Source organism: Martes martes, assembly GCF_963455335.1.
Source record: "Martes martes genome assembly, chromosome: 6".
NCBI lineage: Eukaryota > Metazoa > Chordata > Mammalia > Carnivora > Mustelidae > Martes > Martes martes.
Window position 1 is genome coordinate 64,238,686 of NC_137893.1, and position 26,956 is coordinate 64,265,641.

At 39.9% G+C, this 26,956-nt stretch overlaps 1 protein-coding gene across 1 annotated transcript; it reads left to right on the forward strand.

The window, feature by feature from the left end:
• The first annotated feature begins 4,490 nt into the window (after positions 1–4,490).
• IFNGR1 (interferon gamma receptor 1) lies at positions 4,491–26,771 on the forward strand. Its single transcript, XM_080805563.1, has 7 exons — positions 4,491–4,644; positions 15,553–15,667; positions 17,003–17,166; positions 18,636–18,805; positions 20,722–20,911; positions 23,584–23,711; positions 25,363–26,771. The coding sequence occupies exons 1-7, from the start codon at positions 4,560–4,562 to the stop codon at positions 25,936–25,938; spliced, it is 1,428 nt and encodes a 475-aa protein (XP_080661689.1). The 5' UTR covers positions 4,491–4,559; the 3' UTR covers positions 25,939–26,771.
• Positions 26,772–26,956: the final 185 nt, after the last annotated feature.

Genomic DNA, 26,956 nt, shown 5'->3' on the forward strand with positions numbered 1-26,956 from the left:
ATTGTGGTATACATTCCAGCTCTCTGAGAGAGATTCAGGTTGGCCTGAAAGAGATTGAGAGAAAATTTCATGTCAATTAACAGAAAGCCAGACTGGCAGTAGCTTAAATCAATAGGACTTCGATTTTCTCTTATAACAAGAGTCCAGAGGTAGGTGGTTGCAGACATTGGTTCAGCTGCTCAATGCTTACATAGACTCCTCAAGCTTTCTATCTTTCTATTCTTCGTTTTTAGCTGTTGGCTTTTTATCTTCAGTCATATTGCCTCATGGTTGCAAGGTGACTGCTGAATCGTGTGTCTACATTCAAGGCAAGAAGATTGGGGGAGGGTCAAATCTAGCAAGTTTTTCCATTGCGTCTATCACATGCGCGCATGTGCATGCGCACATGCACACACACACACACACACACACACACACACACACACACACACACACTTCTGCTTAAGTCTTATTGACCAGAACTGTGTCATCTGATGACTTGTAGCTGCCAGGAAGGTTGGGAAAGTGAGTATTGAGCCTTGACAGTCTCTATCGTGGGAAGGCAGCAAGGCAGAAGGATATTGAGCAAGGTTATTAGCAGTCAGCTAGTGAACAGTCTGCCACAGTCAACATCTTGCATGTGGCATCTACCTTAGGCAATGCTCCGAGAGAAGCTATCTGCTAAAAGACTTTGCAGTTGATGGATAACTGTCTTTGAGTCAGAGGTATATGATCAGATGATATGATGATATTATATGATCAGATGTCAGCATGACGGCTTTCCTTGGAAGAGGGTTGTATGAAGGGCGAGAACTAACTGTCCTCTGGTCCTCAAGATGATATACAAATGCCTCAATTCTCATCAGTGACCCAATTATAGCTTAATCAACCATAAATTTAACTGTATCTGCCACAATCCCCCATCTATTCATAAGCTTGCTTGGTTCATTCATATATTTATTCAATAAATATTGGTGTAATGATAGGTACTTATCTAGGTACAGGGGATATGATGGAGAAGAATATAAGGAGCTTACTTCCTAGTGGAAGAGAGAGAGAACTTATACTCCAATAACCCCATTGCTTTAATCTTTGGTAAAGATTAGCACAATTTCACTACTTATATATTTAGATGGTAATAAGTGCTATGGTGAAAATGTAAGAGGTAATGTAGAAGCATGGGTAAACTGTGAGAGGGTAGGGGAGCATTAGCTATAATTTATAGAATAATTAGAATTCAGAACTAAATGCTTTAGCCACAAAATTTTCAGCCTGCTGCCTTAAAAGGAAAATGAGCAGACATTTTTGCTCTAGAGAAAAAGGGAAGGAAATATACAGATCCAGGAGTCAAAAGTGCATAGTGTGTACTACACACACAGTGTTCTGTTCTCATTAGATCATAGTCTAATATCTTCAGTCATTTTGTCTTATTAGTTTCCTGTGTTGAGTATAGCCTACAAAATGCAGCCGTAGCTCCGAGTGGCACTTCAGCTTTTACTTAGCTTCAGGATTATCCATCTCTTACTCTACATTGTTTGCTGTTTGCTTTGGTTTGGTTTGGTTTTAAAAACTCGCCAGAGGATATAAAGAAACCACCATACACTGGGATATCCTCCAGCCCTTAGGCACAAGATTTTTACCAAGGCAACTGTCACGGCTCATTTGCCTTCTGTGTGGCTATATAAGATTTGTATATTGGAGTCTAAAATATATTTTATTGATCATCCTCCTACCTTACTAATTACTTACTAATCTTACTAATTTGTGAGCACCAATCTCTCAGTTTTGTCTAGACTAATTGCTTCTTTGCCTTCAGGTCATGGCATAATTATAACTGCCTTAAGAAAGAATTTCCTTAAAACTTAGACTAAATTTCAGTTTATTCTCTTAGAAGTCCATTGTTCTCCTTGATGAGGATCACCACAATTTCAGTATATATTTATGTAATAGTTTGATGAAGGCTTGTTTAATCCCTTATAGACTATAAGCACCATGGAGGCAGGGGCCATATCTGTCTTACTTAGCTCTTTATCTCAATGTATTACAGGGTTATATACACATAGTGGCACTCAATGATATTTAGTAAATTAATAGACATCCTCAGTCTCCAAGTGACTAACAATGTGCCTCAGAAGGACAGGCTCTATTGTGAATGCTGATTGTGAAGTCCTGCCCATAATACCCTTTAAGAACAGAAGATTTAGCCCCATCCGCTCCTTGTTGTTAGGAGCACTGCTGGAAAACAAAAAACAAAAAAAACCCTTATTGTCAGCATTATTTGGATAATGCCTCAATTAAAGAAATGGACAAGTCCAAATCATGTCCCCTTACAAGGGTTTTTTGTATCCAATAACCAATCAGTGTTGGGAATGGAAGGGCCAGCCACTTATATCATCTCATGATACCTCTAAAAGACTATCCCAATTCCAAGGGAACAGCTGAAGCCTTTTTTTTTTATTAATATGTAATGTATTATTAGCCCCAGGGGTACAGGTCTGTGAATTGCCAGGGTTACACACTTCATAGCACATACCAGCTGAAGCCTTTGTTAGGATGACATCACATATCAGTGTCTCCCTCTGCTCAACCCTTCTTTCACAGAGTTTGATCCTAAGAGCACACAACAGCATGTCCTACATGCTAATCTCCCCTGCAGAGTCTACTTCATGAGTAACCCAACCCATGATAGCTACTAAAAAATATTTACTGAACTGAATTGAATATCATGTTCTGTCCTACTCCAGCAAAGATCAGTTCTTATTCATCCTCACATTCTTGCAATGACTAGGTGTCTTTCATATAGTGAGTGCTATTGTTTGAATATTTGTGTCCCCCCAAAATTCATATGTTGAAATTCTAACTCCCAAAGGGGATGGTATTAGGAAATGTGGCCTTTAGGAAATGCTTGAGTACTGACGGAAACCTCATGAATGGGATTAGTGCGCTTATAAAAGAGGCTCCAGAGAGCTCACTTCCTCTCCCATCATGTGAGAGCACAACTAGAAGTCTCCAACCCAGGAGACAGCCCTCACCTGGTAATGCTGGCACTTTGATCTTTGACATCAAGCCTCCAGACTTCGAGAAATGCAATTCTGTTGCTTATAAGCTACTCAGTCTGTGGTATTTTGTTAAAGCAGCCTAAACAGACTAAGACAGTGGGCATCATAAATACCAACGTATTCCCCCAACCTTGATCTACATAGAGGTAAAGCATCCCTATTCAAAGTGTGGTCTTAGAGCCAATGGCACTGGCATTCTCTGTATATCATTACAAATGCAGAGAGTCTCAAGGCCCAACTGTATCAGACCAATTAAGCATTTTAACAAGATCCTCAAGTGGTTCATATGTTCATTGAAGTTTCAGAATTACTGAGCTAAGAGATTTATTAATATAAATAAAATGACCCTTTTAATAATTCCTTTCTAGAATGTATAGCATCTTAAATTTTTCCCTCTAAAATTTTGCTTAATGCTAGCGCAATCATGCATTCTTTTGTTCAACAAGTGCCAACCAGGTGCCAAAGATTTCAGGGTGATGGAGCTTACATTCCAGAAGGAGGAGAAAATAAACATTGATATGCCCGTAACAGAGTATGTGGGGGAAGGAAAGTGCCATGAAAAAACAGGGTAAGTTAAGGTGAGAAGCTGGGTTGTGATTCTAAATTTCTGCAGAGCCATGATAACAAGATACTTGAAACAGCTGAGGTAGTTAGCCCTATACGTATCTGAGTACAGCCTGGAATGCCCTAGGAAGAAGGCAGAGGCCATTTGGCTGAAGAGGAATGCGAGAAATGTAGAGTTAATATGGTCAGGGAGGAAGGAGAACGATCTTAATAAATCGCTTCGTGATATTTAATTGCTAAAAAGATAACACAAGTTGCTTTTCCTCCAAGGATGAAGTACTTCTTGGCCAAGCCAGTTTGATGTAGGCTGTGGAAGGCTGCACAAACCATTTCACCACTGAAGCTTTAGTTTCCGCAAATACAAATGCAGGGATTAGAGAAGGCATTTAGGTCTCTTCCTGTTCTAATCTCTCAGGCTTCCAGACGCCTTGATGATAAAGTCGAACAGGGTTAAAGTAAGGATCTTGGCTCGGTTGTGGCTTCAAGAAAAGTTCTTCAACCCCAGAACACAGGAAGAGTCATCACGGAAGGTGGTGTCACCTAACCTTTGGATCCAAGTTCCTCATAAACCTGTGAGCCTTGTCACGACCACAGACTTTCACGCCCTTAACGCCCTGAGCCCTTGGATCTGGCCTCTCCTGGCCTTCCCGTTCTGATCTCGCCTCCAGCCCACATCCAGTTTGGCAGTCCGCCTCCTGTCTTCCAGCTCACGACGTCTGGGTTCCCAGCCTCCAGCCCGCAGCCCCGAGATCAGGCCCTGGTCGCGGCTCCGGCCCCGCCTCCCCGCCTGGCCCCGCCTCCCCGCCTGGCCCCGCCTCCCCGCCTGGCCCCGCCTCACGGCTCTGGCCCACCTCCCCTCGGAGCTCTGGTCGCTGGTCCGGAAGTGACGCGAGGCTCCGGCTGTAGGCTGGACGCCGCATTCTCTCAGGGCCGCTCCCGGAGTCACTGTCGAGCAGCATGGCTCTGCAACTTCTGCTCCTCCTCGTCTTGCAGGCCGGGAGCTGGGCTGAGATGAGCCCCGCGGATCTGGAACTGCCTTCGGGTACGTCGTTCGCGGCGGGGCGGCGGCCGGGTGGGGATGGGACTAGGGAGGGAGTCGCCCGGGTCTGGAAGCACGGCCCTGCGGGGTCGCGTCCGCTTTGGCCGGGGACCTCGCGCGGGGTTCCCGGACGCCCCGGGACGTCTGCGTGGGCGGCCACCGGGAAGGCCATTCCGGGCGTCGGCGGTCAGCGGACTTCGGTTCCCTTTCTCTCGCCCCTTCCTTTGTTGCCGAAACAAAACAGCCTCTTGGTCTTCCAGTTCTTTTAATTCATTTTTAATTGAGTTTCTCGGTCAGGATTTGGACAGTGTGGCCAGCCCTCGTGACTTAAATATTCTTAGAGTAAACCCCAAATCCTTACGAGAGAAGTTGTTCTTCCCCCATTATGAGAATTCTTAAGTGGCAGCGGTTGGTCATCTTACGTCTAAGTCTGGCCGCCGTGCGGTGCGGGCATTCTGGAGCGGATTTGTCAGGCTGTGCGTCTCTTAGCTTAGTTCCTCGGAGCCTGTTATTTCTGCCTGCTCACTGAGATTTCCCCGGAAATAAATGCAGAGAGTATGTTTTCCAAAGTTCGGTTGTCCTGGTGATTAGGAGCTCTAGTGAAATCAGCGAATCTCTTTTGCAAGAGGGTTAAACCTAAATCTTAGGAAACCCCACAGTCTTTTGAGTGTCTGCTCAGTATCCACAGTAAGCAGCTGCCAGAGGCCCCGCCTTCTGCACCCTTGGCAAAATCTGGGTCCGAACCTCTCTTTTAGGCCTTTGTGAGCTCCAGTTAGGGGTGCTGCATTCATATCCACCTGTCCTTTGGCTTGCTCCTTAAGAGGCAGGCAGACAAATAATTAGTCATTCCTTGGGACAGACGTTGTTCCAGATTTGGGAATACAAAAATGGGAGTTACTCAGTTTCTGCTTTCCAGGATCATGATTCTATTGCCAATAGTTACTAAGGGCTAGGCACCGCTGTTACCTTATCACATCTCATTTTCACAACAACCATATAAAGTAGGTGCTAATCGGTATCTCCATTTATGGATGAGAAATCTAGGCACAAGGAGGTCTGTCCAGTTTGTACAGAAGTCACAGCTATTCAGTAGGAAGCCTGGCATTTGGGCTCCAGAGTCCAAGTTCTTAACCACTCTGTAGACTGCCATTACCTAGAGCAAGTTAGTCATCTACAAGGGCAGTTACAGTACATTGTGATAAGAGCCTGGACTTTTGCCCAGGCTACTAGAAGAGCAAGATAGGGGGTACCTGGGTATGACCGGAGAATCAGGAAGGACTTCACAGAGAAAGATGATACCCCCAGAGTGGGGGCTGGAGGTACAGACTTGTGTGTACAGAGAGAGAGGTGTGAAACAGCACGTTGAATTAATGGAATACTAAGGGTTTCATTGTAGAATATGTGTGAGGCTATAAGGGGAGATAAGATAGGTAGAGAGGTAGGAACCCAGTAAATGAAGTGCTTGTCATGTGTAACAGACAACAAAGGAGAGCAACATAGCATTGGCCAATTTAGGCAAATTGGGGGATTTATTAACTTAGAGAATCCAAGCAAGAGTTAGAGTAGAGATGCCCCCTGGGCCTGAGAAAGCTGAACCAGTAATTCAAAAGTGCAAAGACTATTTCTTATTACTGACTCTGGGTGCGGACAGCTTTTCCTACTTGGCAGGAATTATGGATGTGGACAGCTTTTGGGCTTTGCATCTTGCAGCTACTTCCATCTTAACAAAATCCCAGGAGAAGGCTCTGATTTGCTCGCTTGGGTCAGGCACCAGCTTGCAGGCGAAGGACCATGTTGCAGGGGTGGCAGTAGGGGAGTTTCCAGAAGAGAAATATTCCTGAAGGAAGTACAGGTGCTAGGCCAGTAAAATAAATATGCTCACTATACCTTGCTCTAGTTGGTGGGCGGTCATGGATTATTTGAAGAAGAAATGATTTTATGCAGAATCAGTTAGGCCATTTAGAAAGCCCGTTCATCTTACACAATACTTTGGGGATAGACTCGAAGGAAGGAGGCCAGTTAGGCCCCTGCTTAAGTTGGGATGAGTCAATGGAAATGGCAGTTTAAATGCAGAAGAGAGGACAGTTTGAAGAACCTTTAAAAGCAGAGTCAGGGGCGCCTGGGTGGCTCAGTGGATTAAAGCCTCTGCCTTCGGCTCAGGTCATGGTCTCAGGGTCCTGGGCTCAAGCCCCACATCGGGCTCTCTGCTCAGCGGTGAGCCTGCTTCCTCCTCTCTTTCTTTCTGCCTGCCTCTCTGCCTGCTTGTGATCTCTATCTGTCAAATAAATAAATAAATAATCTTAAAAAAAAAAAAAAAAGGCAGAGTCAGCAGGAGTTAGTGATTGGATGTGAGAAGAGGATGGCTCCGGTTCCTGGTTTAGGTAGAGCATTAAACCATGTGCCATGCCCTTCTAAGTGCAGGCAGGGTCCTCCTAAGCCAGGTACCCCTACCTGTGCAAAAGCCTGTGCAAAAGTCCAGGCTCTTATCACAGTTGCCCTTGTACCGTAGTTGCCCTTGTAGATGACTAACTTGCTTTAGGTAATGTCAGTCTGCAGAGTGGTTAAGAACTTGGATTCTGGAGCCCAACTGCCAGGCTCCCTATTGAGTAGCACTGACCTCTCTACAAACTGGGTAGACATCCTTGTGCCTCGATTTCTCATCCATTAATGGAGATATCAGTTGTGAAAATGAGATGTGATAAGTTAACAGTGGTGCCTAGCACTTAGTAACTGTTAGCTACATAATCATGTTCCTTGAAAGCAGAAACAGTACCTTCCATTTTTGTATTCCCAGCACCTGGAACAATGTCGGGCCCCTTGTGATTACACAGTGTGCACATACTTGAAGCCAGCTCTGGGTGTATTGTCTGTCTGCTCTCCTGGGAACATCTACTATGGCCTCTTGTACTCCCGACGTTTTGTAAACAGAAGTGCCAGTGGGACCCCCCCCACCCCCGCCTTCTATTTTCAGTACATTTGTCCAGGCTTTTCAGTGTATTTCTCTAGTTTGTGTTGTGTTTCTTATGCTTTTAAAGTTAGTTTGAAATATAAAGTTAGTTTGAAAACCCTCAAGGACAACCTATGCCTGGCTCTTTGCTAGCTTCCTTGTCTCGCTAGTGCCTGACATTTAAAAGGCACTCAGTGTGTTCACTCTCACCATGTTGGGTTTCACGTATGCTTGATAGTTCATCTTATATGAGGGAACCTGGTAGGAACAGGGAAGCAGGCAAGAGAACATAGTCTCTGCAAAATCCAAGTGGTTGGGAATGTATTGTGCTACAGTGATAGGCTTTTGTTAGTATTTCTTGGTGAATGGATAGGGAAAATAAACTCATGTGTGCTGTCTAATAAACAGGTATTTCGATTTTCATCCAGTTTTACCTGGACGAAAAGTAGTATATATATACTACTTTTATACTACTATTACAAAAGTAGTATAAATATTTTTAAAAGTAGTATATATATTTTTATAAAAATAGTATATATATAAAAGTAGTATAAAAGTAGTATATATATATTTGTAAAAAGTAGTATATGTATTTTTAAGTGAAGCAGTGTCTGCCTTCTGCTGTTTGCTCTTCTACTCTGGGTGTTAGTAGTACCCAAGAGCACACTGTACTTTTTCACATAGACGTGGGGCTCTTAAGTTGCCTTCTCCACTGATAAAGTGGAGAAAGTCTCTTTTCTGACTTTAAGGAAATGCTCTGGGTGTTCTTAAACTTTTCATTATTTTATTTGGATTCTATATTTAGAGATTCAAAATACTTAAGACAGTGCATTTTAATTATATTTATTTAACAGGTTATTAATCATAATTTTCTTCTTCATTTTATTCTTTTTTCCATTTTATTCTGATCCATAATTCATATGGACTTTGGAAGGTCCTCATTTTAGTTCTGTATAGAGGAAAACCCAAGAAAGAGAAATATAACCCTTGTAAAGAGCGCTCATAAAATTTGGCAGCATACAGCAGTAGTGCAGTTGTTATATGAACTGGATGAATAATTAATGATTCCATTGTAATTGGACAGAGAAACAGAATGAGAATTGAACCAGAATTAAATGAATTCCTGATAGGAGGGAATCAGTTTATTTGTAATTTTCTTACTGAAGGAGTCTCTTTATTTTAGATTATCCCAAGGCATAGTAATCAGAATGCTGATATCCATTTCAGTCATGTCCATTCCAAAGAACTGATTTCCTTTAATGCATTGTTCAGATTTTTGCAGTGGTCATCCTATAATTGTGATAGTATAATAAATCAGGCAAAACTACTTGAATTAGATGCTTGTGAAGTCATCCAAAAATAATAATTTCCAATTCCTATTAATATGTGGAGGTCATTTTCTTATTTGTTAAACTATCACAAAACTGATGCCTAAGTATCATTTTTTGTGTTGGTTAACAAAAACCAACAAAACTTTTTAGATTGCCAGGTTTTTAAATAGCTTCTCTAAGGCTTTGTTCTTTCATTGGTAAAGATATGTATAATAATACCACCTCCCTCGTAGAATGGTTTGTGTTGGTTCACTGAGACATTGCGTAACAATGTGGACCATATTGCTTGTCTTGTAGTAAATATTTACACATTAATGATTACCATTCAATAATATTTACTGTTACTTATTTTAACAAATACATTTTAAAATATTAAATTGTTGTAGTTGTATAGAAGAGATAGTGTTGCCTTTAAAAAAAAAAAAAAAGCTCATCCAAATCAGCATGAAAAATTTTAAAATAGGTTCAGCAACTAATTTGTTCTACCTTTTCCCTGTTCTTCATCGACTAAAATAGACTCTAGTTTTTCAGTTCCTATTTCTCAACCATTTCTCAACTTGCAGTGACTTAGTCCAAATGGGAATTAGTCTTGAGAAAGGACTTCTCTTGGGGACTAGGTGGGTCTGGTCCAATTAGAGTTTATTGGCATGCCAAGCACACCCAACTAGATAAAATGAATTAATGGGAGCACATATAAAAATCATACATTTTAGGTCAGAAATTGGCTAAGCAGATGTTTATTGGAAAAGCTCTAACTTGGTGGTGGTTTGAGTAAAAGATCTGGGTGGCTTTTAGTTAGTTACAAATTCCACATAAGACACTATTTGATATGTTCATCTCTTTTTAAAAAAAGAGGAAGGAAAATACTTCATTCATGTAATACTTCATTCTTGTATTCTGGGCTCCACAACTTAGGAGAGAGAGTGAGTGATAAAATCCAAATAGATTCTGAAGACAGCAGACATATTAACAGTTTTGACCCAACTAAGGAACTATTTTATGGAGAGTAATAATTTTATTATTTTATTACTTATGATAGTAATTTTATTATTTGAATCCTTAGCTCTGAATCTCTTGTAAAGGTGTAAGAAAATAATAGAAGTCGGGGCGCCTGGGTGGCTCAGTGGGTTAAAGCCTCTGCCTTCAGCTCAGGTCATGATCTCAGGGTCCTGGGATCGAGCCCCGCATCGTGCTTTCTGCTCAGCAGCGAGCCTGCTTCCCTTCCTCTCTCTCTCTCTGCCTGCCTGTCTGCCTACTTGTGATCTCTATCTGATAAATAAAATCTTTAAAAAAAAAAAAAAAAGAAAGAAACAACTGGTAGGACTCAGCCATTCGCTGCACACAGCGACAGGTGGACAAAGACTGCTAAAGAGATTTAAAAAAAAAAAAAAAGAAAAGAATAGAAGTAGAAAGTAGACTTTTTGTATCATCTCACAAAATGTGATGGATGATTCAAAGCCCCAAAATATTGAAGTGTTTCGGTGAAAAAACTTTCATGAACATTTGAAACATTTGAAATATGTGCAAGAATTCTCAAAATGTCTTTATTCATCTTAAATCTAGAAGACACTGCAGCTTGCTAAGAGAAAAATTTAGAAAGTGTTAAGAAAAATAACACTGCGTTAAGAAAAAAAGACACTGCAGCTTGCTAAGAGAAAAATTCAGAAGGCGTTAAGAAAAATAGCCATTTTATCAATCCTGTAAAACCATTCAGGAGGTATAGATTGTGATCATAAATGTATTTGGAAAAAAAAAATTGCAGAAGTCTTGGTTTGGTATTTCCCCCTTTTCTTCCCTGGACTTCTCATGCCATTTCTCAGTTTACAATGGAAGAAGAAACCTTTGTAAAAACACCCATGGCCCTGCCTGCATCTTTCACTAGGGGAAAGGTGTTAGAGCTTTTCTCGGAGTTGTTCATTCCCAAAAGGGTCTGGATGCTTTAATTTGGAGCATTTGTTTTTGAGCTGTAGTCTCAGATGGCTTAGAGTCCCCCAAAACAGTTCGATTGCTGGCCCCTTTATTGTTAACATCTTTATGCCTCTCACCTTGTCCTTCCCATAGAGAAGTGGGTAAGCGGATTGTCGGACGGTGTCTCCAGACCCCAGAGCTCTGCTCCGCGGTAGATGTACGCAGTCTTTGTAGGTGATTTTATTAAAATTGAGGGAAGAGTTCTGTGGCTGTCCCTTTCTTACAGTCTTTGTAGGTGATTTTATTAAAATTGAGGGAAGAGTTCTGTGGCTGTCCCTTTTCCTTTAGAGGCACAGGTGCCTTTGGTAGTTATGGGATGGAGGACATGCGGCAGCGCATACTCTGGTCATCATCCACGCTGAGGAAATTTGGAGATGTCCGTGGTTCCCTGCTTCCCCAGCAGTTACAGCAGAGCCCTTCTTTCTGGCTGAGGTTTTCTGGTCTTTTGTGACATCGCCATTGCCCTGTCTTGTGGCACTGCTTCCTCTTCTCACATACTGATCTTCATCAGTTTTTTTGTCCTCTTCCTTGCTCTTTTTTTTTTTCACATCCTGTCTCTCCCAGTTTATCAAGAGGAAACAGTTGGTTGTAACCAGAACTCTCCTTTCTCTCCGCCTGCATTGTAGAGTGTTACAAAAAACTGATTGTTCTTTACTGTGTTTGGTTTTGTTAAACCTCAGCTGTGTTCTAGAAACATTCTGAGAAGCAAATTTGAAAACAGTGAATGTTTATTTTAGGTAGCATGCACCAAATAACGGAACTCATTGCTGAAACAATGTGAGTTACAGAAAACTATCTGTTATCATTTTCAAGAGATAGAGAAATCTGTAAGATTATTTTATTTGATGAGATACTCTAGTAGGATCTTTCCTTAAACTCCACAGCTAATCCTTTCTTGCTATTTCTACATATATTTTTATTGACATAAGGTAAATTTATTTTGAATAGAAGTTTGCTGTAAGCCTTAATTATTTTAATTTGAATACAAAACAAATTAAACTTCAGGTCACAAAATTCTAAAACAGTAGAAAATTTATCTATCCTGCGAGTTTGGCAAATAATGACAAAGGCAGATGTGTAATAACCACATGGTTTCTCTTCTGGTAACATTAAAACCACAGGTTACATCCTTTGGTGTATATATTCAAAGTTTCTCCTTTAATAGAATGGTAAAGTCTGTAAGTATCCACTGAGACCTTCTCCTCCCACGACCTGTTCTGATTACTTTGAAAGCTGTGATTTAAGCCCTAGTTCTAGTCTAACCAGGTCAAGTTTTAACTTAAACTAGGGGAAACATCATTTGATTCACATTAGAAACAAATCTAATGTGCAAGCCTACTTTGTGGTTTTAGAACCATGATTCAGTAATCTCTTCTTAAATGTAAATACACTTTACTTAATATTCTATATGCCTTTTCCTCAAATATAGGAATCTCAGCCTGAGTCTATACAGTAAAAACATCACTCCTGTTGGGAATGATTTTTTTTTTTTTTTTAAGAGACTTAAAAGACTGTTGAACTCCTCATTATTGGAAACTGGAGGAAGGCAGGTCCTGGTTACCAGAGGCAGAAAGTTTAGCAACACTGTTGCCTTTGGTAACAGGAAGAGTAGGAATGTGCCTGGTGAGTTTAGCTACCTAGCCAGGGAGGTTGCCACTCAGTGCTGAAGGTGCCATGTGGTTTCTTCTTGCCTTTTTTTTTTTTTTTAGATTTATTAGAGAGCGCACACAAGCAGGAGGAATAGCAGGTAGAGAGAGGAGGAGACAGTCTCCCCACTGAGCAGGGATCCCGACTAAGGGCTCGATCCCTGGACCCTGGGATCATGACCTGAGCTAGAAAGAGTAACCAGGAGAAGGACTGTTTAACAAAAAGGAACCAGGACCAGGAGGTTTGAAAATAATCACCCTCCAGAGAGGCAAAAGATGCTGAAGTTAAGAGATGACTTTTGAGAGAAGTTCGCATTCATTGTGAGTTTTCTTAGCATTGGTTTCCTCTCTTACCTGGTAAAAAATAATGTTTATCTGTGTGACTATTATTATTTTTTTAATAAAGGTTTATTTATTTGAGAGAGAAACATGCATGCACAAGCAGATATGAGCAGGGGATGGGGCAGGGGGGCCATGGGGCTCGATCCCAGGACTTTGATATCATGACCTGAGCCAAAGGCAGACACTTTACTGACTGAGCCACAGGTGCCCCTGTGTGAATGTTATTTGATATTAATGTTGACTTGAAGCTAGGGAAATGGCGGGGGGGCTTGCATTTCTTCCTCACAGGTATAAACTCTTTGAGACTAGGTCATTTCATGAATTTGAGGTGCAACCATACAAAACCATACCTAAAGAAACCTAGAAAAAGGAGGCCCCAATATACCTTGCTAAGTAAGGCCATGGGAGCTCTACCAAAACCAAAAGACAAGAATTAGGGCTAAATCTTCCCAGACCAGTGCTTTTTGGCTCACCTGGAAGGAAATTGCTTAGAGAACCAAAGATGCTAGGTACCAACAGCTATTTCAGAAAGAATAAATAGAAGACTTGTAGGTGTCTGATCACTGGCTGCAGAAAGAGAGTATTATATACGTGTAGTGTTTGAATCTGTGAGACGTAATCCCAGCTTCATAATCTCAACCTTTTGGCATGAATCATCACATTTCTTTGGTAGGTGGTTATAGAAGTTAGATAGTTGGGCAGTAACCAAAGCTATTCATTGTGGGGAAACCATGAAATATATTGGCTTATCAAAAAAATTCTGTTTTTAAGTTAGTTTTTCCTCCTAAATAATAATAAAACATTCCTAAAGTTATGAACGTATGAAGTAGGGTTCCTCAGCTTTAGTGCTATTGGAACTTTGGACGGCCAAAATGTGGAGAGCTATCCTGGACATTTATGGAATACTTAGCAACCTTTGCTTCTCTTCTGAGAGGCCAGCAGCACCCTACCACTACCAGCCAGTTGTGGGAACCAAAAATGTCTCCAGACAGTGCCACATGTCCCCTCTGAGGCACAGATCACCTCCTGTTGAAAACCACTGATACAAAGGAGAAAAGTAACTAGAAAGGGGAGGAAAAAGGCAGTAGAATAATTGTCCCTAAGTCCCTATTTTTTACCTAAGTAATTCTGGATCTGTGTTCTGCCTTAAAAAGATCATACAAGTATAAAATAATTATAAATTAAAAGAATGTACCAGTTTGGGTTTGAAAATTGGAATTTTTGCTTTGGAAAAAAATATAGTAGGTGTTTCCTTCAACAGTAAGCAAATACCTTAGGTATATGAAATTAACACCTCATATGTCAATTAGGAAATCTGAAGTGACTAGTTGTATAATGAGGAAAGAACCCACATTTTTTAATGTCCAACCCAGGGACTATTTTTCTTATTAGAGTTCCAGTTTATATAACCCCCAAGTAATCATGATTATCAGCTGGGGAACTTTGATTTTTATTTTTTTACTTATATATTTTTAAAAATATTCATTTATTTGAGAGGGAGAGAGAGAATCTCAAGCAGACTCCCCGCTGAGCACAGAAGTCCAATGTTGGGCTCTATCCCAGGACACTAAGATCATGACCCAACCTGAAATCAAGAGCCGGAAGCCTAACCAGCTAAACCACCCAGGCGGCCTGTGCTGGGGAACTTTAAAAAAATAGATAAATAAACTTTTGGCTCTCTCAGAGTTTTTGAGGCTGATGATATGTTTGGAAGCCATTGCACCTGACCGCACTGCCATTCATTCATTTATCTTAACTGTAATTGTAAATTATGTGTAATGGTTTTCAGGTAGGATTGAATCATCTTAAAATTGAAGTCATATTGCCAACTCTTTATCTTCGTGTTCATTGATAAAGAAGGGAAGGAAGGGAGGACAGGAGGAAGAAAAAGAGAAAAAGAGAAAGGGAGATGTATGTGTGTGACTGTTTTCCAAGGGATGGTGGACAACCACCTTTTACCCCGAGCAGGGGAGTAAATGGCTACTTTTAATAACTAGTTACAAGATGTTGAAGTGACTTCTGCCTATTCGCTCATGTGACTCACATCTCAGTAGGCGTTTTCTGAAATGGTTTAAAAGAGCAAAGGTAAGAATATTGACTACGTTTTGTAAAAAGCCCTGCACACTCCAGAAAGCAAAATGTTAATGAAACTGACAAGGTGGATGGCTCCTGGAGGCAAGTTAGGTTTCTATTCCTGTGTTACAGAAAAGGTGCTAAGGTGTGTGATGATACCAGGCAAAGGGCTATGAGTTTATAGGGTATTTTAGAATGAAATTGACCATCCCTGGAGTAGCCAGTTCTCCTCTAGCCTTGTAAGGCAATCTGTGATATCAAATATAGGAAATTCTGCTTATTAAATGAATTGAGGATTATTATTACAATGGGCAGTGCATTTATTTATAAAAACTCCTAAAACATAATAAGAGATTTATTGCCTCTACTATATTTGTATTTCCCTCATACTGCAGTGTTGTCTCAGGAATTTAAAATGAATAAGAATGCTATGCATTTTCCAATAAAATTAACTTTTATAAATCTCAATTTAAATAATTATATTATTTGTCCTGTGAATTTTACTTCAAAATACATATTTGGCTAACATAGCTCTTTATAAGGTTTTCTAATGTTAATGATAGTTTCTTACAATTGTCCATTTTACTTTTTGAATCTCTTACAGTGCCAGTGCCAACCAATATTAACATTAAGGCCTATAACTTTAATACTGTCCTTTTTTGGGACTACCCAACCATGCCACAGACCCCTGTTTTTACTGTACAGGTGAAGAACTATGGGTAAGTTCTACTCTTTCTTTTAAAAAAATTTTTTTTTTTTTTAAGATTCTGTTTATTTATTTGACAGACAGAGATCACAAGTAGGCAGAGAGGCAGGCAGAGAGACAGGAGAAAGCAGGCTCTCCATGGAGCGGAGAGCCCAATGTGGGGCTCGATCCCAGGACCCTGAGATCATGACCTGAGCCGAAGGCAGAGGCTTAACCCACTGAGCCACTCAGGCGCCCCAAGTTCTACTCTTTCATCTTTTTTATTCTGTTTTTGTCTAGGTCTCTTTACTTTCCATAACTGTGTTTTTTCCCATCATCTTCCCTTTCCCATGTGGCAGGACTTCTTAAACTGCTTGTAGATTTCCAGAAGTGCTGAGGAGGCAAATTAATTATTTTCAGAGCACTTCCTGCCTCTTAGTTCTTCTTCCTGTCATAATTGAAGTAGAGGAGTCTCACTAAAGATTAAAGATCTGTTTATTTGAGAGAGTGCATGTGTGTATGCTAGCAGGTGGGGGGAGGGTGGTATCCAAGGGAGGGGGATAGAAAAATAATTCTCCAGCGGACTTCCCACTAAGCCGGGAGCCCGACACGGAACTCAATCCCAGGACCCTGAGATCTTGACCTGCGCCCAAATCAAGAGTCAGACACTGAATTGACTGAGCCACCCAGGCGACCCAGGAATTAGAGATTTTTTTTTAAAGGCATGACAAATAAAACTTACAATTCTGTATTAAAAGTAATGATGCCAGGCGCCTGGATGGTTCAGTTGGTTGGGTGTCTGACTCTTAATTTCGTCTCAGGTCGTGGTCTCAGGGTCCTGGGATCTAGCCACACGTTGGGCTCTGCGCTCAGCATGGAGTTTGCTTGTCCTTTTTCCACTGTTCCTACCCCCACTCTCTCTCTCTCAAAACAAAATCTTAAAAAAAAAAAAATGATGTCCTCTTACTTCCCATAGTGAATGTATTGTTGAGTAGAAAGATAAAATCTTCAAAATATTTCTGACAAGTTTCAGGAATCTTTGCAATGTGTTAGATTCTGCAGTTGAGTAATGATTATTTATGTTAATAGAATCTAGAGTTATTTAAAGAACAGATTTTTAAAAATTGTATGGGGAATGTACTTTGTTCAAGTGTTGTATTTTGAATTGAGCCTCTTTATTGTAAAGGAATTTCTAGTACTTCTAACGAGAGTAAGGACTTCCTACTTTGGCTTCTCCAGCCTATTGTTCAGCTCTTTCTACCAGTCCCATGCTATAAATGAAAAGAGTGAAGCAGAGACAGAGATGATTCAAGTTTATATATTAACAGTAAAAGTTGCCATTGTGCTTCTTTATTCCTCTTCATTTTAGGAAAGCAATATGGATTGATGCCTGCAATACCTCTCAGCACTTTTGTAATATCTTTTCCGTGATTAATGATCCATCACTTTCTCTCTGGGCCAGAATTAAAGCTAGGCTTGGACAAAAAGAATCAGCCTATGTAGAGTCAAAAGAATTTATTCTGTGTAAACAAGGTGAGTAGAACTTTTAAATTTGAAATTTTAAGTTTGAAAATACTTACACATATCTTTTGTATATGTTTGCTTTTATTAGCACTTGCTAAAAATGATCACAATGCCCAAGAAACCTTTGGAGGAATTTAGGGACTCTGTGTCTTACTCTTTCACTGAGCCTCACAAAGTAGGGCTGTGAGGTGCCCATCACTTTTGCCCCTTCTAAACCATTACAGTCCCACTCCCTACAAGCATGGATTGGTGCTGCCTGGGTGGACTCTGTGCCGGCCTTCCCCTCCGCCCCCCCCCACAGCTCCATCACTCGCTGCTGAGCTATGCGCACTGAGGACAGCTCTCCCTCTTCCACCCTCTGCCTGGTCCCCAAGGCCTCAGCTTAATACATTAACTAATTTTAGATTTCTATAATCTCCTCAGCCCCGGTGATTTTTTAGCCCTTTCTCCTGCCAGCAGTGCATTCCTGCAGTCTACCTGATCTTAGTTATCACCTCAGGCTCCAAAATCGTCATGGCCAGTTCTTCTGTGACTGAAATCCTGCCTTGTAGCTCTCACAGCCTCACTCCTGGGTGAAGAAGCAGTTAGTCCCTTGACTCCTCCCTCATGTTCTAGGCCTTGTGCCTTGCCATCCACCTCCACTTCCTTCCTTGTTCAGCCTCCACATGTGGTTTCTTCCACCAGAGCCTGGCTTCTCCTCCTGCTCTACAGATAGTGCCTACTCCAGGCCCTTCCTCTACTTGCCCTTGAAATAGTTTTATGCCCGAGTCCATGCCTTTGTCATCTGTTAACTGCACCATCTGTATGTCAGATTTTCCCCATACAGATTTATCAAGGGCATACTGTGTGCTTGGAAGTACACCCAGCCCTGAAGGTAAATTAGCAAATAAAAATAGACCTGCCTGGCACATAGTGGGCAGTAAAAACGAGAAGAATAGGGAAACAGTTCACCAACAAAGTCTCAAGCTTGAGTGACACATAATAAATATTTGTTGAATGAATGAATATCTAGTTTTGATTTTCACCATAAAAATTCAATGTACTTAGCAAACTTTCATTAAGAGCCTTCATGCCAGACGTCTATAAGCATTGGTGATACAGAGAGTTTCACTGAGTGTTGAAAGGTAACTGAAATGCCTTTTCTGAAACATTTTTTAGAGAATAGGTTTTCTTTTTAATATGCAGACCCACAGAGAAAGGAAAAAAGCTTAATAGAGCTTCTGTTATGTCAGGGTTTTTTAACAGGATTCATGACCCTACTGTTGACTTTTAGCACTAGAAGTCCTGCTTGAGATTAACTTAATATTTCTTTATTAAGGACATTTAGAATCTTTGTGGAATGGTTTAAACATGGATCTGCTTTAGAACAACTGAAAGAGTATGTTAACTGATTGATTTAGGCAGTTTTGTGTAATATACTATAAAGTTCCAGGGCAGTACTGATTCTCCTTTTTTTGTGTCCCTCCCCGCCACCACAGGGAACATTGGACCACCTGCAGTGGGTATCAGAAAGATGGAAAACCAAGTCATCATTGACATATTTCACCCTTTAACTAATATAAGTGAAAGCGAGCCAGTACCCATATATGATGAAAATAATTGTCACATATTTACATATACTGTGTATTTAAGAATAAATGGAAGTGAGGTAGGTGTTTCTATTTCCTTTATTCTGTTCTATTTTTCTGTTGCTAGCATAAGTTGTTTCTATCTGTAGTGTAATTAAAGTGAAATGCTTATGAACTCTCAGGCAAGACTTACGCGTCTCGGGTTTTGGTAAGAAAAACCACATAAATAAATGTTGTTGAGGGGAGCTGCTGTTGGAGTTAATCACTAATGCTGGGCAGGTGAATACATTTAAGTTTTGCCTTGGCCTCATTTAACAGCATGGGCATTTTAGCATTTTAAACCTGTTCATTCCTATTTCTCCGCTGGTAAGACGAAGATCATTTTAATATTTTCTTCCTCGTGGGTAGTGATGTAAAATAATAGGAAGCTATAATTGGAATCCTTGTTTTTGAAAGAGAAAGTTAGTGGTTCTTCTGTGGGGATATACTTGCCTTCTGGCGCCGATGTACAGACCACACTTGGATTGGAATGACTCGAATCCGTCCCTTCTCCGCAGCACTGCCATTGCTTTATTGAATAGTACTTGTCAGGCGCATGTGCTGTGTGTCCCTAGCACCAGCTGATAGCAGTGGGCAGTACAGACCCTGCTCCAGTGCTTCGTGGGATGGAGAAAAACAGAGCAGAAAGGGGGATGGGCATTGGGGTTGGGCCAGTAGTGATCTTCAGTAGTATGGTCAGAGCAAGGAAGGTGTTATTGGAACCAGGTCTGGAGGGTGCTAGGAGGTGAGCTTCATGGATCTAGATGGGAGAGTGTTTTAGGCAAAGAATCTGGCAGAAGCACAGTAGGCAGAGTGCAGGCACAGATGAGGTCAGAGGTCACCAGGGCCACATCTTTTGGGGCACTGGAGAGATTTGACATTATGCTGATGTAGGTGTAAGGTCTCTGGAAGGATTTTAGCAGGAAGAGCTACATCTGACTTAGATTTTAAAACATCACTCTGGATGCTTAGTCATCCAGACTAAGGAGTCATCCTTGTCAGGTACATACCTACCCTTCCTTCACTCCTTAAAATCCTTTCGCAAATCCCTGTGAGCTACAAAATCATATCTAAATTCCCTTCCATGGCACGGCCTACCAGGCCGTTGTGATTTAGATGCTTGTGTCCTTTCCAGTTTCCTCTCTCCCTATTTTTTCCAACCTAAGTTTTATTTGTGCTGTGGTGAACTGCTTTTGGTTCTTTGTTCCCTGCAGGTACCATGCTGTTTTCCAGAATGTCCTCTCCACCTTCTCAACTTGGGCAAATTTCTGCTCATTCTTCTATTGAGCTGGCATTTCATCTCCTCTTTGAATTCTCTTCTGACACCATAGACTGTTGGCACCTCTGTGGTTTGATCATTCCTACTTCCGTGTAATAGCCCCCTTGCTGGACTCGTGGCTCACATTTCTTTCTGCTCTAGGGGATGTTGTTTGAGGTCCGGCATCACTCTCCTACCTTGGCGTGTTTAGGCACTCCCTGGCACAGAGGATGCACGTCCTTTGGCTGGTTGGATGAATGACAAACTGTCAGAGACTGCCTCTGTCCCTTCAGTGTACTACTACTAGGAGATGCCACGATCTTGGCAAAATCCCTTTCATATTCTTCCTATGGGTGCTTTTATCTCTCATCAGCTAAGTTTCTAGCATTATTAGAACAAGACCAATGGCCACTGGTTGCTTTAACAACTATCAGTGAACATTCCTGCTATTTGAGTTTTTAAATCTGTAATCCCTACAAAGCACATCTTAATGGATATGTAGCATAATGCTGTGTTAAAATAACAAATTGACTTCTTATTTGATACCAACACTGTTTGCAGACATGTTCAACTTTGGCCAATAGGTTTCCTTCAGGTATTTGATCAGGATAAAAATGGTGCTTTTTTGGGTCTGGTTTTGTTTTTGCAGAATAAAAGAAGCCATACATTTTCATTGTTGTTGTTGTTTCTCCCATACAGAGTCCGTATCCAATGTTAGTAGAGAATGAAGATGATTGCAATGAAACTCAGTGCCACCTCGTTATCCCAGTGTCCTCTCTGAGTTCGGACTACTGTATTTCAGCACAAGGGGTCTCAAAAGATTGGTCTATTGAAACTGAGATGTCTGATGAACTTTGTATTACCACTTCTGATGATAACCACATAGAAGGCAAGTTTCTGCTGTTTTTTTCCTAAATATAGGGAAGGATAACAGAACTAGAGTAATTAAAAAAAGAGGGAGTTTCAGTAAATCTCTGTTCTTTAAAAAAATATTCAGTGGTTGCATTTCTCAAAGAATTCCAAAAGCAAAAATAAGCTCATTTCTCAGGCATTAAGAGATCAAAAATAACCAATTTGGAAAGCTGTGTGATGACCTTTTGACCCATAGAAGAAAGAAACATAATATCTAAAATTCTGTGCATAGATGTCTGCATTTCAGGATTTCACATAGTGATATAAAGCAACTTATTTCAGTGTAACAAGATGTTATGTATCCATTAGAATGTTCTCTGTTGGGGTGGTGAGTTTAAAACTGAATAGCAGAAATATTCATTGGCATGTGTGATGTGAACTGGACAAACACTGGAAATTAGTATCTGAAAATAAATGTTGATAGGTTATGGGTCATTTTTATAACACTTAAAAATACTTTTATTTCATTATCTTTGTGTGTGTGGGGGGGTGCGTACATATGATAGAACTTTAGAACTGATATTTTCAAGTGGCAGGCACCTTAACAAAAATTTGGCCTATTCTCGGCACTTAACAAAATTTAAATGTTCATTGTAGATAATTTATAAAATATAAAAGTCTAGAAGAAAACAAAATTTTCTGTAGTCTTGCCATCCAAATATCTAGTTATAATTTGGTGTTTTTTTTTCTCATTCTGTTCTTTTTCTACATAGCCATGATAGTATTATATAGTATATAAAATTTTATGTACTGCTTTAAGTATATATTTAAAAATATTTTTCCATTTTAATTCATATACTTTATTAATATTGTTTTTTAATCTCTGCTGACTATTTCATTGTGTAGAATTTGTGCTCTATTTAATGTTCCCCGATTTGGGACTTCTAGATTACTTATGATTTTCTCTGTGATAGCATGCTTTGATAACTCTGTGTATAGGTATATTTTCCAATTAGGCTATTTTTATAATATATTTTATTTTTGTCTATTTTGAAGATTTATTTATTTATTTATTTTAGAGAGAGAGAGATGAGAGCATGAATGGGAGGGGCAGTGGGAGAGGGAGAGAGAATCTCAAGTGGACTCCACACTGAGCATGGAGCCTGAAGCCAGGCTCTATCTCCTAACTCTGAGATCATGACCTGAGCTAAAACCAAGAGTCGGATCCTTAACCAACTGGACTCCCCAGATGCCTCCCAAAACTTTATGATACTGATATCTTCTTTTTTTTTGTTATGTTTGTTTGTTTGTTTTAAAAGATTTTATTTATTTGCCAGAGAGAGAGAGTGTGCAAGCAGGGGGAGAAGCAGGCTCCCCGCTGAGTAGGGATTGGGACTCAGTCCCAGGACACTGGGACCGTGACCGGAGCTGAAGGCAGATGCTTTGTTGACTGAGCCACCCAGGCGTCCCTACAAATATCTTCTGGAAGAATGGGAATCTAGGCTGAAGAATTAGACCAAATGCCTAAAACTTAATAACTTTTAGGCTATTATCATGAGGGTTTCAAATAGTTTGTGACTTAAAATTATGCAGTGCATTTTATGCCAACTTGCTATTGTGTTATTTTGAAAAAATAAAATCCTAGTTAATATGTAAAATTTGAAATAATGCAGATGCCCCAGATTTTTTTTTTTTCTTCCACGTCTGAATTACAAACCGGGCTGGTTCTGTGGCCACGTGGTGGCGATCCTGAGGCTCAGGAGCAGCATTCCCTACCCCCGCGTGCCCTGCTTCTCATCACAGTGCTGACCTTAGGGAGGAAGTGATTGTATCTTTACTTTCGCGCAGTAACTTCAAGTTTTTCTACATCCTGTAATAGCTGTTATACACGCGCTCATTTAGTCATCATTTCCAGAGTAACTATTCCAAAACAGTAACTTTGGAATAGAAATTAAAGGTAATGAAATGCCAGTAAGGAGGCTAAACACCACCATGATACATAGAGTAGTGTTAATTTGGAAGAGAGGACTGTGAAAATAGAATACTGAAGATTGTGCTTTGAAAATAAAAAGCAACATTAGAGCTATAGTAATTAATCACACGGTAGTGATTATAGATGTATGTGCTCTGAAACAGATCTTTCCTATTCTAAATTATAATCTCTGGCTTGCGTTTAAAGGCATGTAATTCCTGCAGCTTTCCTGTCCGTGTGTGTTGTGTGTATGTCTGGTTCTCTTTACAAGTATTTGCAGTCTTGAAATAAATATAAAATGGAACAAAATTCTGAGGAGTGGGATTAAATGATTTTAAGAGTTACAAACATTGTCAGAATTTATTTCTGAAGGAATGGATTTTTTTAAACTTTCTTCTGCTTTTTAACGGAGAGAAAAGTGTAACTAGGGAAACACCCTATGTTGGAGGCTTTAGGGAAGTCATTATGAAAGTCTGTGTTAGCCACTTCGTGTCATGTAGGTGCAGAAGGTAGGAAATTACAGAGCTGGGAAGAGCCCTTTTAGTATCTAGGACAGGTGCACAGAAGCTTTTTTCATCTTGCCCAACTTCTGTGGCAAGGGTTCTTTGCAATTCTGACCGTATTAATTACCCAATAAGCAAATCTATTAAAGAACAGCAGTAAGACTTTATAACTATTTCATGGATATAGCAGTGTTCCATCTTAATTCTAACTTGCTGTTTTTTCCCTTTTTTTAGATTCTCTTTGGATTCCAATTGTTGCCATTCTCCTACTTTTTCTAGTACTTATTCTGGTATTTGTATATTGTTACACTAAGAAGATGAATCCATGTAAGAAGGAAAGCATCATGTTACCCAAGTCCTTGGTAACATATTTAAATATTTTTCTTTAATTATGTACACGAAAGTATTTATTTGGACCCTTTTGATAATTTTCTTAATTTTTTTAAAGTAGAATGACGTTCAGCACCTGTCATAGATCACTCAATCTACCACACATCCAAATCCACATAATTTTTACTACACATCATGAACAAGAGCATAATTGGATAAGTCTGTTAAGGAGCTTAAAGTTTAGTGGGAGAAGAAGATCAGTATTCAGTGGGTGTACGGTGTTCAAACATAGAGGTTTTCATCTGTGCCAGTGAGGCCTTTGTCTGCCATTGGAGGTTGGGGATTTCATTGTGGCCCTTCCAGAGACAGTGATACTGGAGCGTCCTGAGGGACAGACATTTATCGAGGTATTAAGGGACAGTCTGTGCTAAAGCCCAGTATCAAGAAAGTGTGGCTTTTGAAAATCCTAAAATACAGAAACCCCATTATGGTTGGAGCGTAGAAGGAAAGATGGCCACAAGCGAGACCAGAGGTTGATGTTTTTTAAAAAGATTTATGTATTTGAGAGGGAGATAGCATGAGCAGAGGATGGGGGAGAGAAATCCTCAAGCAGATACCCCACTGAATGCGGAGCCTGATGCTGGGCTCAATCCCAAGACCCCAAGATCATGACCTGAGCCAAAATCAAGAGTTCGATGCTTAACTGACTGAGTCACCAAGGCACCCAGAAGTTTGACCTTTTAATGTCTAACATCTAAAAGCCTTTGTATGATGAAAAGAGCATCTACAGCTAACAGAATGGTAATTATTTGAATTAAATAAGACAGGAATAATATCTATAACATGTAAAGGACACATTTCAATTTGTTTTGAAAACACTATCTTTATGTAAAGTGAATAAGAACTATCGATAGTAGGTAACTCATGTAAGAATTGTAGTATTTGTCCTTACTAATTAAGGATAAGTAAGTAAGTAAACACAAACCAACCTTGCAGTATGCAACTTTATACCCACTAGAGAAGGAAAAATTAACCTGAATATCCAGTAGTAGTAAAATTGGTGTATATTGGTAAAAGTAATACAGCCCTGGTGGGAAGGTAAACATATAATGGGTATTAGCATGTAGTAGTGCCATAAATAGTGCCACAGCCTTTGACTTAGTAATCCTACTTTTAAGAATTTATTCTTTAAAAAAAACTTCCTAAGTGAAAAGATATGTAAAGATACTCACTTCAACATGTTCTAGAAATAGTAAAAATGAGAAACACTTCAATATGCACCGTTAGAGAAATTACTTTAATCATCACTATAAAATTGTATGAGGCAGTGAAAATTCTAATAAAAATAATTATGAAGGCAAATGGTGAAATATATAAGTAAGTGTACTCCCATTACAAATGTGACATGCATACATGTGGAGGTAATGGAGAAAAAGCAACACATACTGGTTAGATGGTGGATGGCTTTTTAAAAATTCTAAAAAAAACTTGCTCTTAATATAGAATATTTTCATTAAAAAGCAAGAAAAGTCAACCACCGGATGGTATTACATTGTTACTGTAAATCTGCCATTTGTGGTATATTTCATTGCCCATTAATTACCTTTAGACAGTATCTTTTTAAGGATATGCACTTAAGATTAATAATTTATTATTTTTAATCGTTGGTTTCTCTTCCCTTAGCTGTCTGTGGTAAAAAATGCCTCTTCAGAGGCAAGGTCTGAACCAAAATGTGTATCACCTATCACCTACCAGCCAGTTGTCCCAGAAAATGAGAAGATGGTTTGGGAAGAGCAGTTGTCTCCAGCCACAATTGTAAGTATGCCCACTGAAGACAGCCTAGGAAAAACAGAACACCAAGAAGACGTTTCCAGTGAAATCGAAGTGGTGACTGCTGAAGAAAATACTTCTGACACGGCTCCTGGTAGCCCTCTGATCCCAGGAATGGGAGAGAGTACTGTCCATTCAAATAGTAACCAGTCTGAACCCTGTGTTGTCGCCTTAAACTCCTATCACTCCAGAAATGGTTCCGATAGTGGCGTTGTGGAATCCGACAGCTTCTTATCTGACTCAGAATTTCCCCCAAATAATAAAACTGAAATAAAGACTGAAGGACAGGAGTCCGTAGTGCTGAGAAACACTACCACCTCCTTTGGTTACGACAAGCCGCATGTGTTAGTGGATCTGCTTGTGGATGAAGGTGGTAAGGAGTCCTTGATTGGTTATAGACCGACGGCAGATTCCAAAGAGTTTTCCTAATCAACGAAGATGTGCCAACTTTGAAGGATCGGCTTTTCCCATACAGGTTTTCTGCTTTGATTTCCTGAAAGGATCGCCTTTCAGAAATTGTATCTTTGTCAATATTAACCAAAGAAGAGTATCTGGGTTTACATAAAGTGCCAAGAGCCTCTTTGGCACTGTTAATATTTGGTCTGAAAACTGCAGAGGCTTTGAAAAAAAAAAAAAAAACAAACCATTGTCACAGTTGGAATTTTCCATCTAGGTGGGCTGTTAGTGAAAACTCTAAGAACCCTGCTTCCTATGATAGTAGGTGAGATAGCCTAGGGTCCTTTCCAGTCACTTCCAAGACCTAGAATAGATTTTTTTTCTTTTCTGTACCTCAGCATGATACTTGTTTTTGAAAGTCTATGTATATAGTGTATGTGTGTGTGTGTGTGTATATATATATATACACATATATATATATTTTTTTAATAGAGCATGAGAGCATGAGTAGGGGGTGATGAGAGGTAGAGGGAGAGCAAGAGAATCTTAGGCAGGGTCCACACCCAGCACAGAATCTGATGCGGGGCTTGATCTCATGACCCTGAAGCCATAACCTGAGCTGAAGTCAAGAGTCAGATGCTTAACTGACTGAGCCATCCAGGCGCCCCTATGTATATAGTATCTTTTTTTATATATAGTATTTTTAAATGCTCACTTTCAGAAGAAATCCTGAAAGCTTCCCCAGATTGAATTTACGTTCTAATTCAAATCAATAGACTTAATAAAGAATATGTAAATAGAAACATATATTTTTTTTATGGAACATTGCATTTGGAGACTTATAAATAAAGTATTTTTAAAATTCATTTTGTACTCATTTATTCAAGCACTCAGGCAGTTAACCTAGTATTTTTTTTTATCCATTTGTTCACTTCTGTGCATGAAGACTATAGAATTATTTTCTAGTTATTCGAATCTAATCTTTAAAACAGTCCTAAAAATAATGTAATGTTTAAAAATGGTCCTTTTATGTCTGTATTTTAATATTTAG

What these genes read in the sequence shown, in the direction of transcription:
- IFNGR1 (XM_080805563.1), top strand. Translation starts at nt 4,560, where the DNA reads ATGGCTCTGCAACTTCTGCTCCTCCTCGTCTTGCAGGCCGGGAGCTGG. An exon ending in ATTTATTCTGTGTAAACAAG is followed by an intron (nt 17,167 to 18,635) that starts GTGAGTAGAACT and finishes CCGCCACCACAG; the next exon opens with GGAACATTGGACCACCTGCA. An exon ending in TCATGTTACCCAAGTCCTTG is followed by an intron (nt 23,712 to 25,362) that starts GTAACATATTTA and finishes CTCTTCCCTTAG; the next exon opens with CTGTCTGTGGTAAAAAATGC.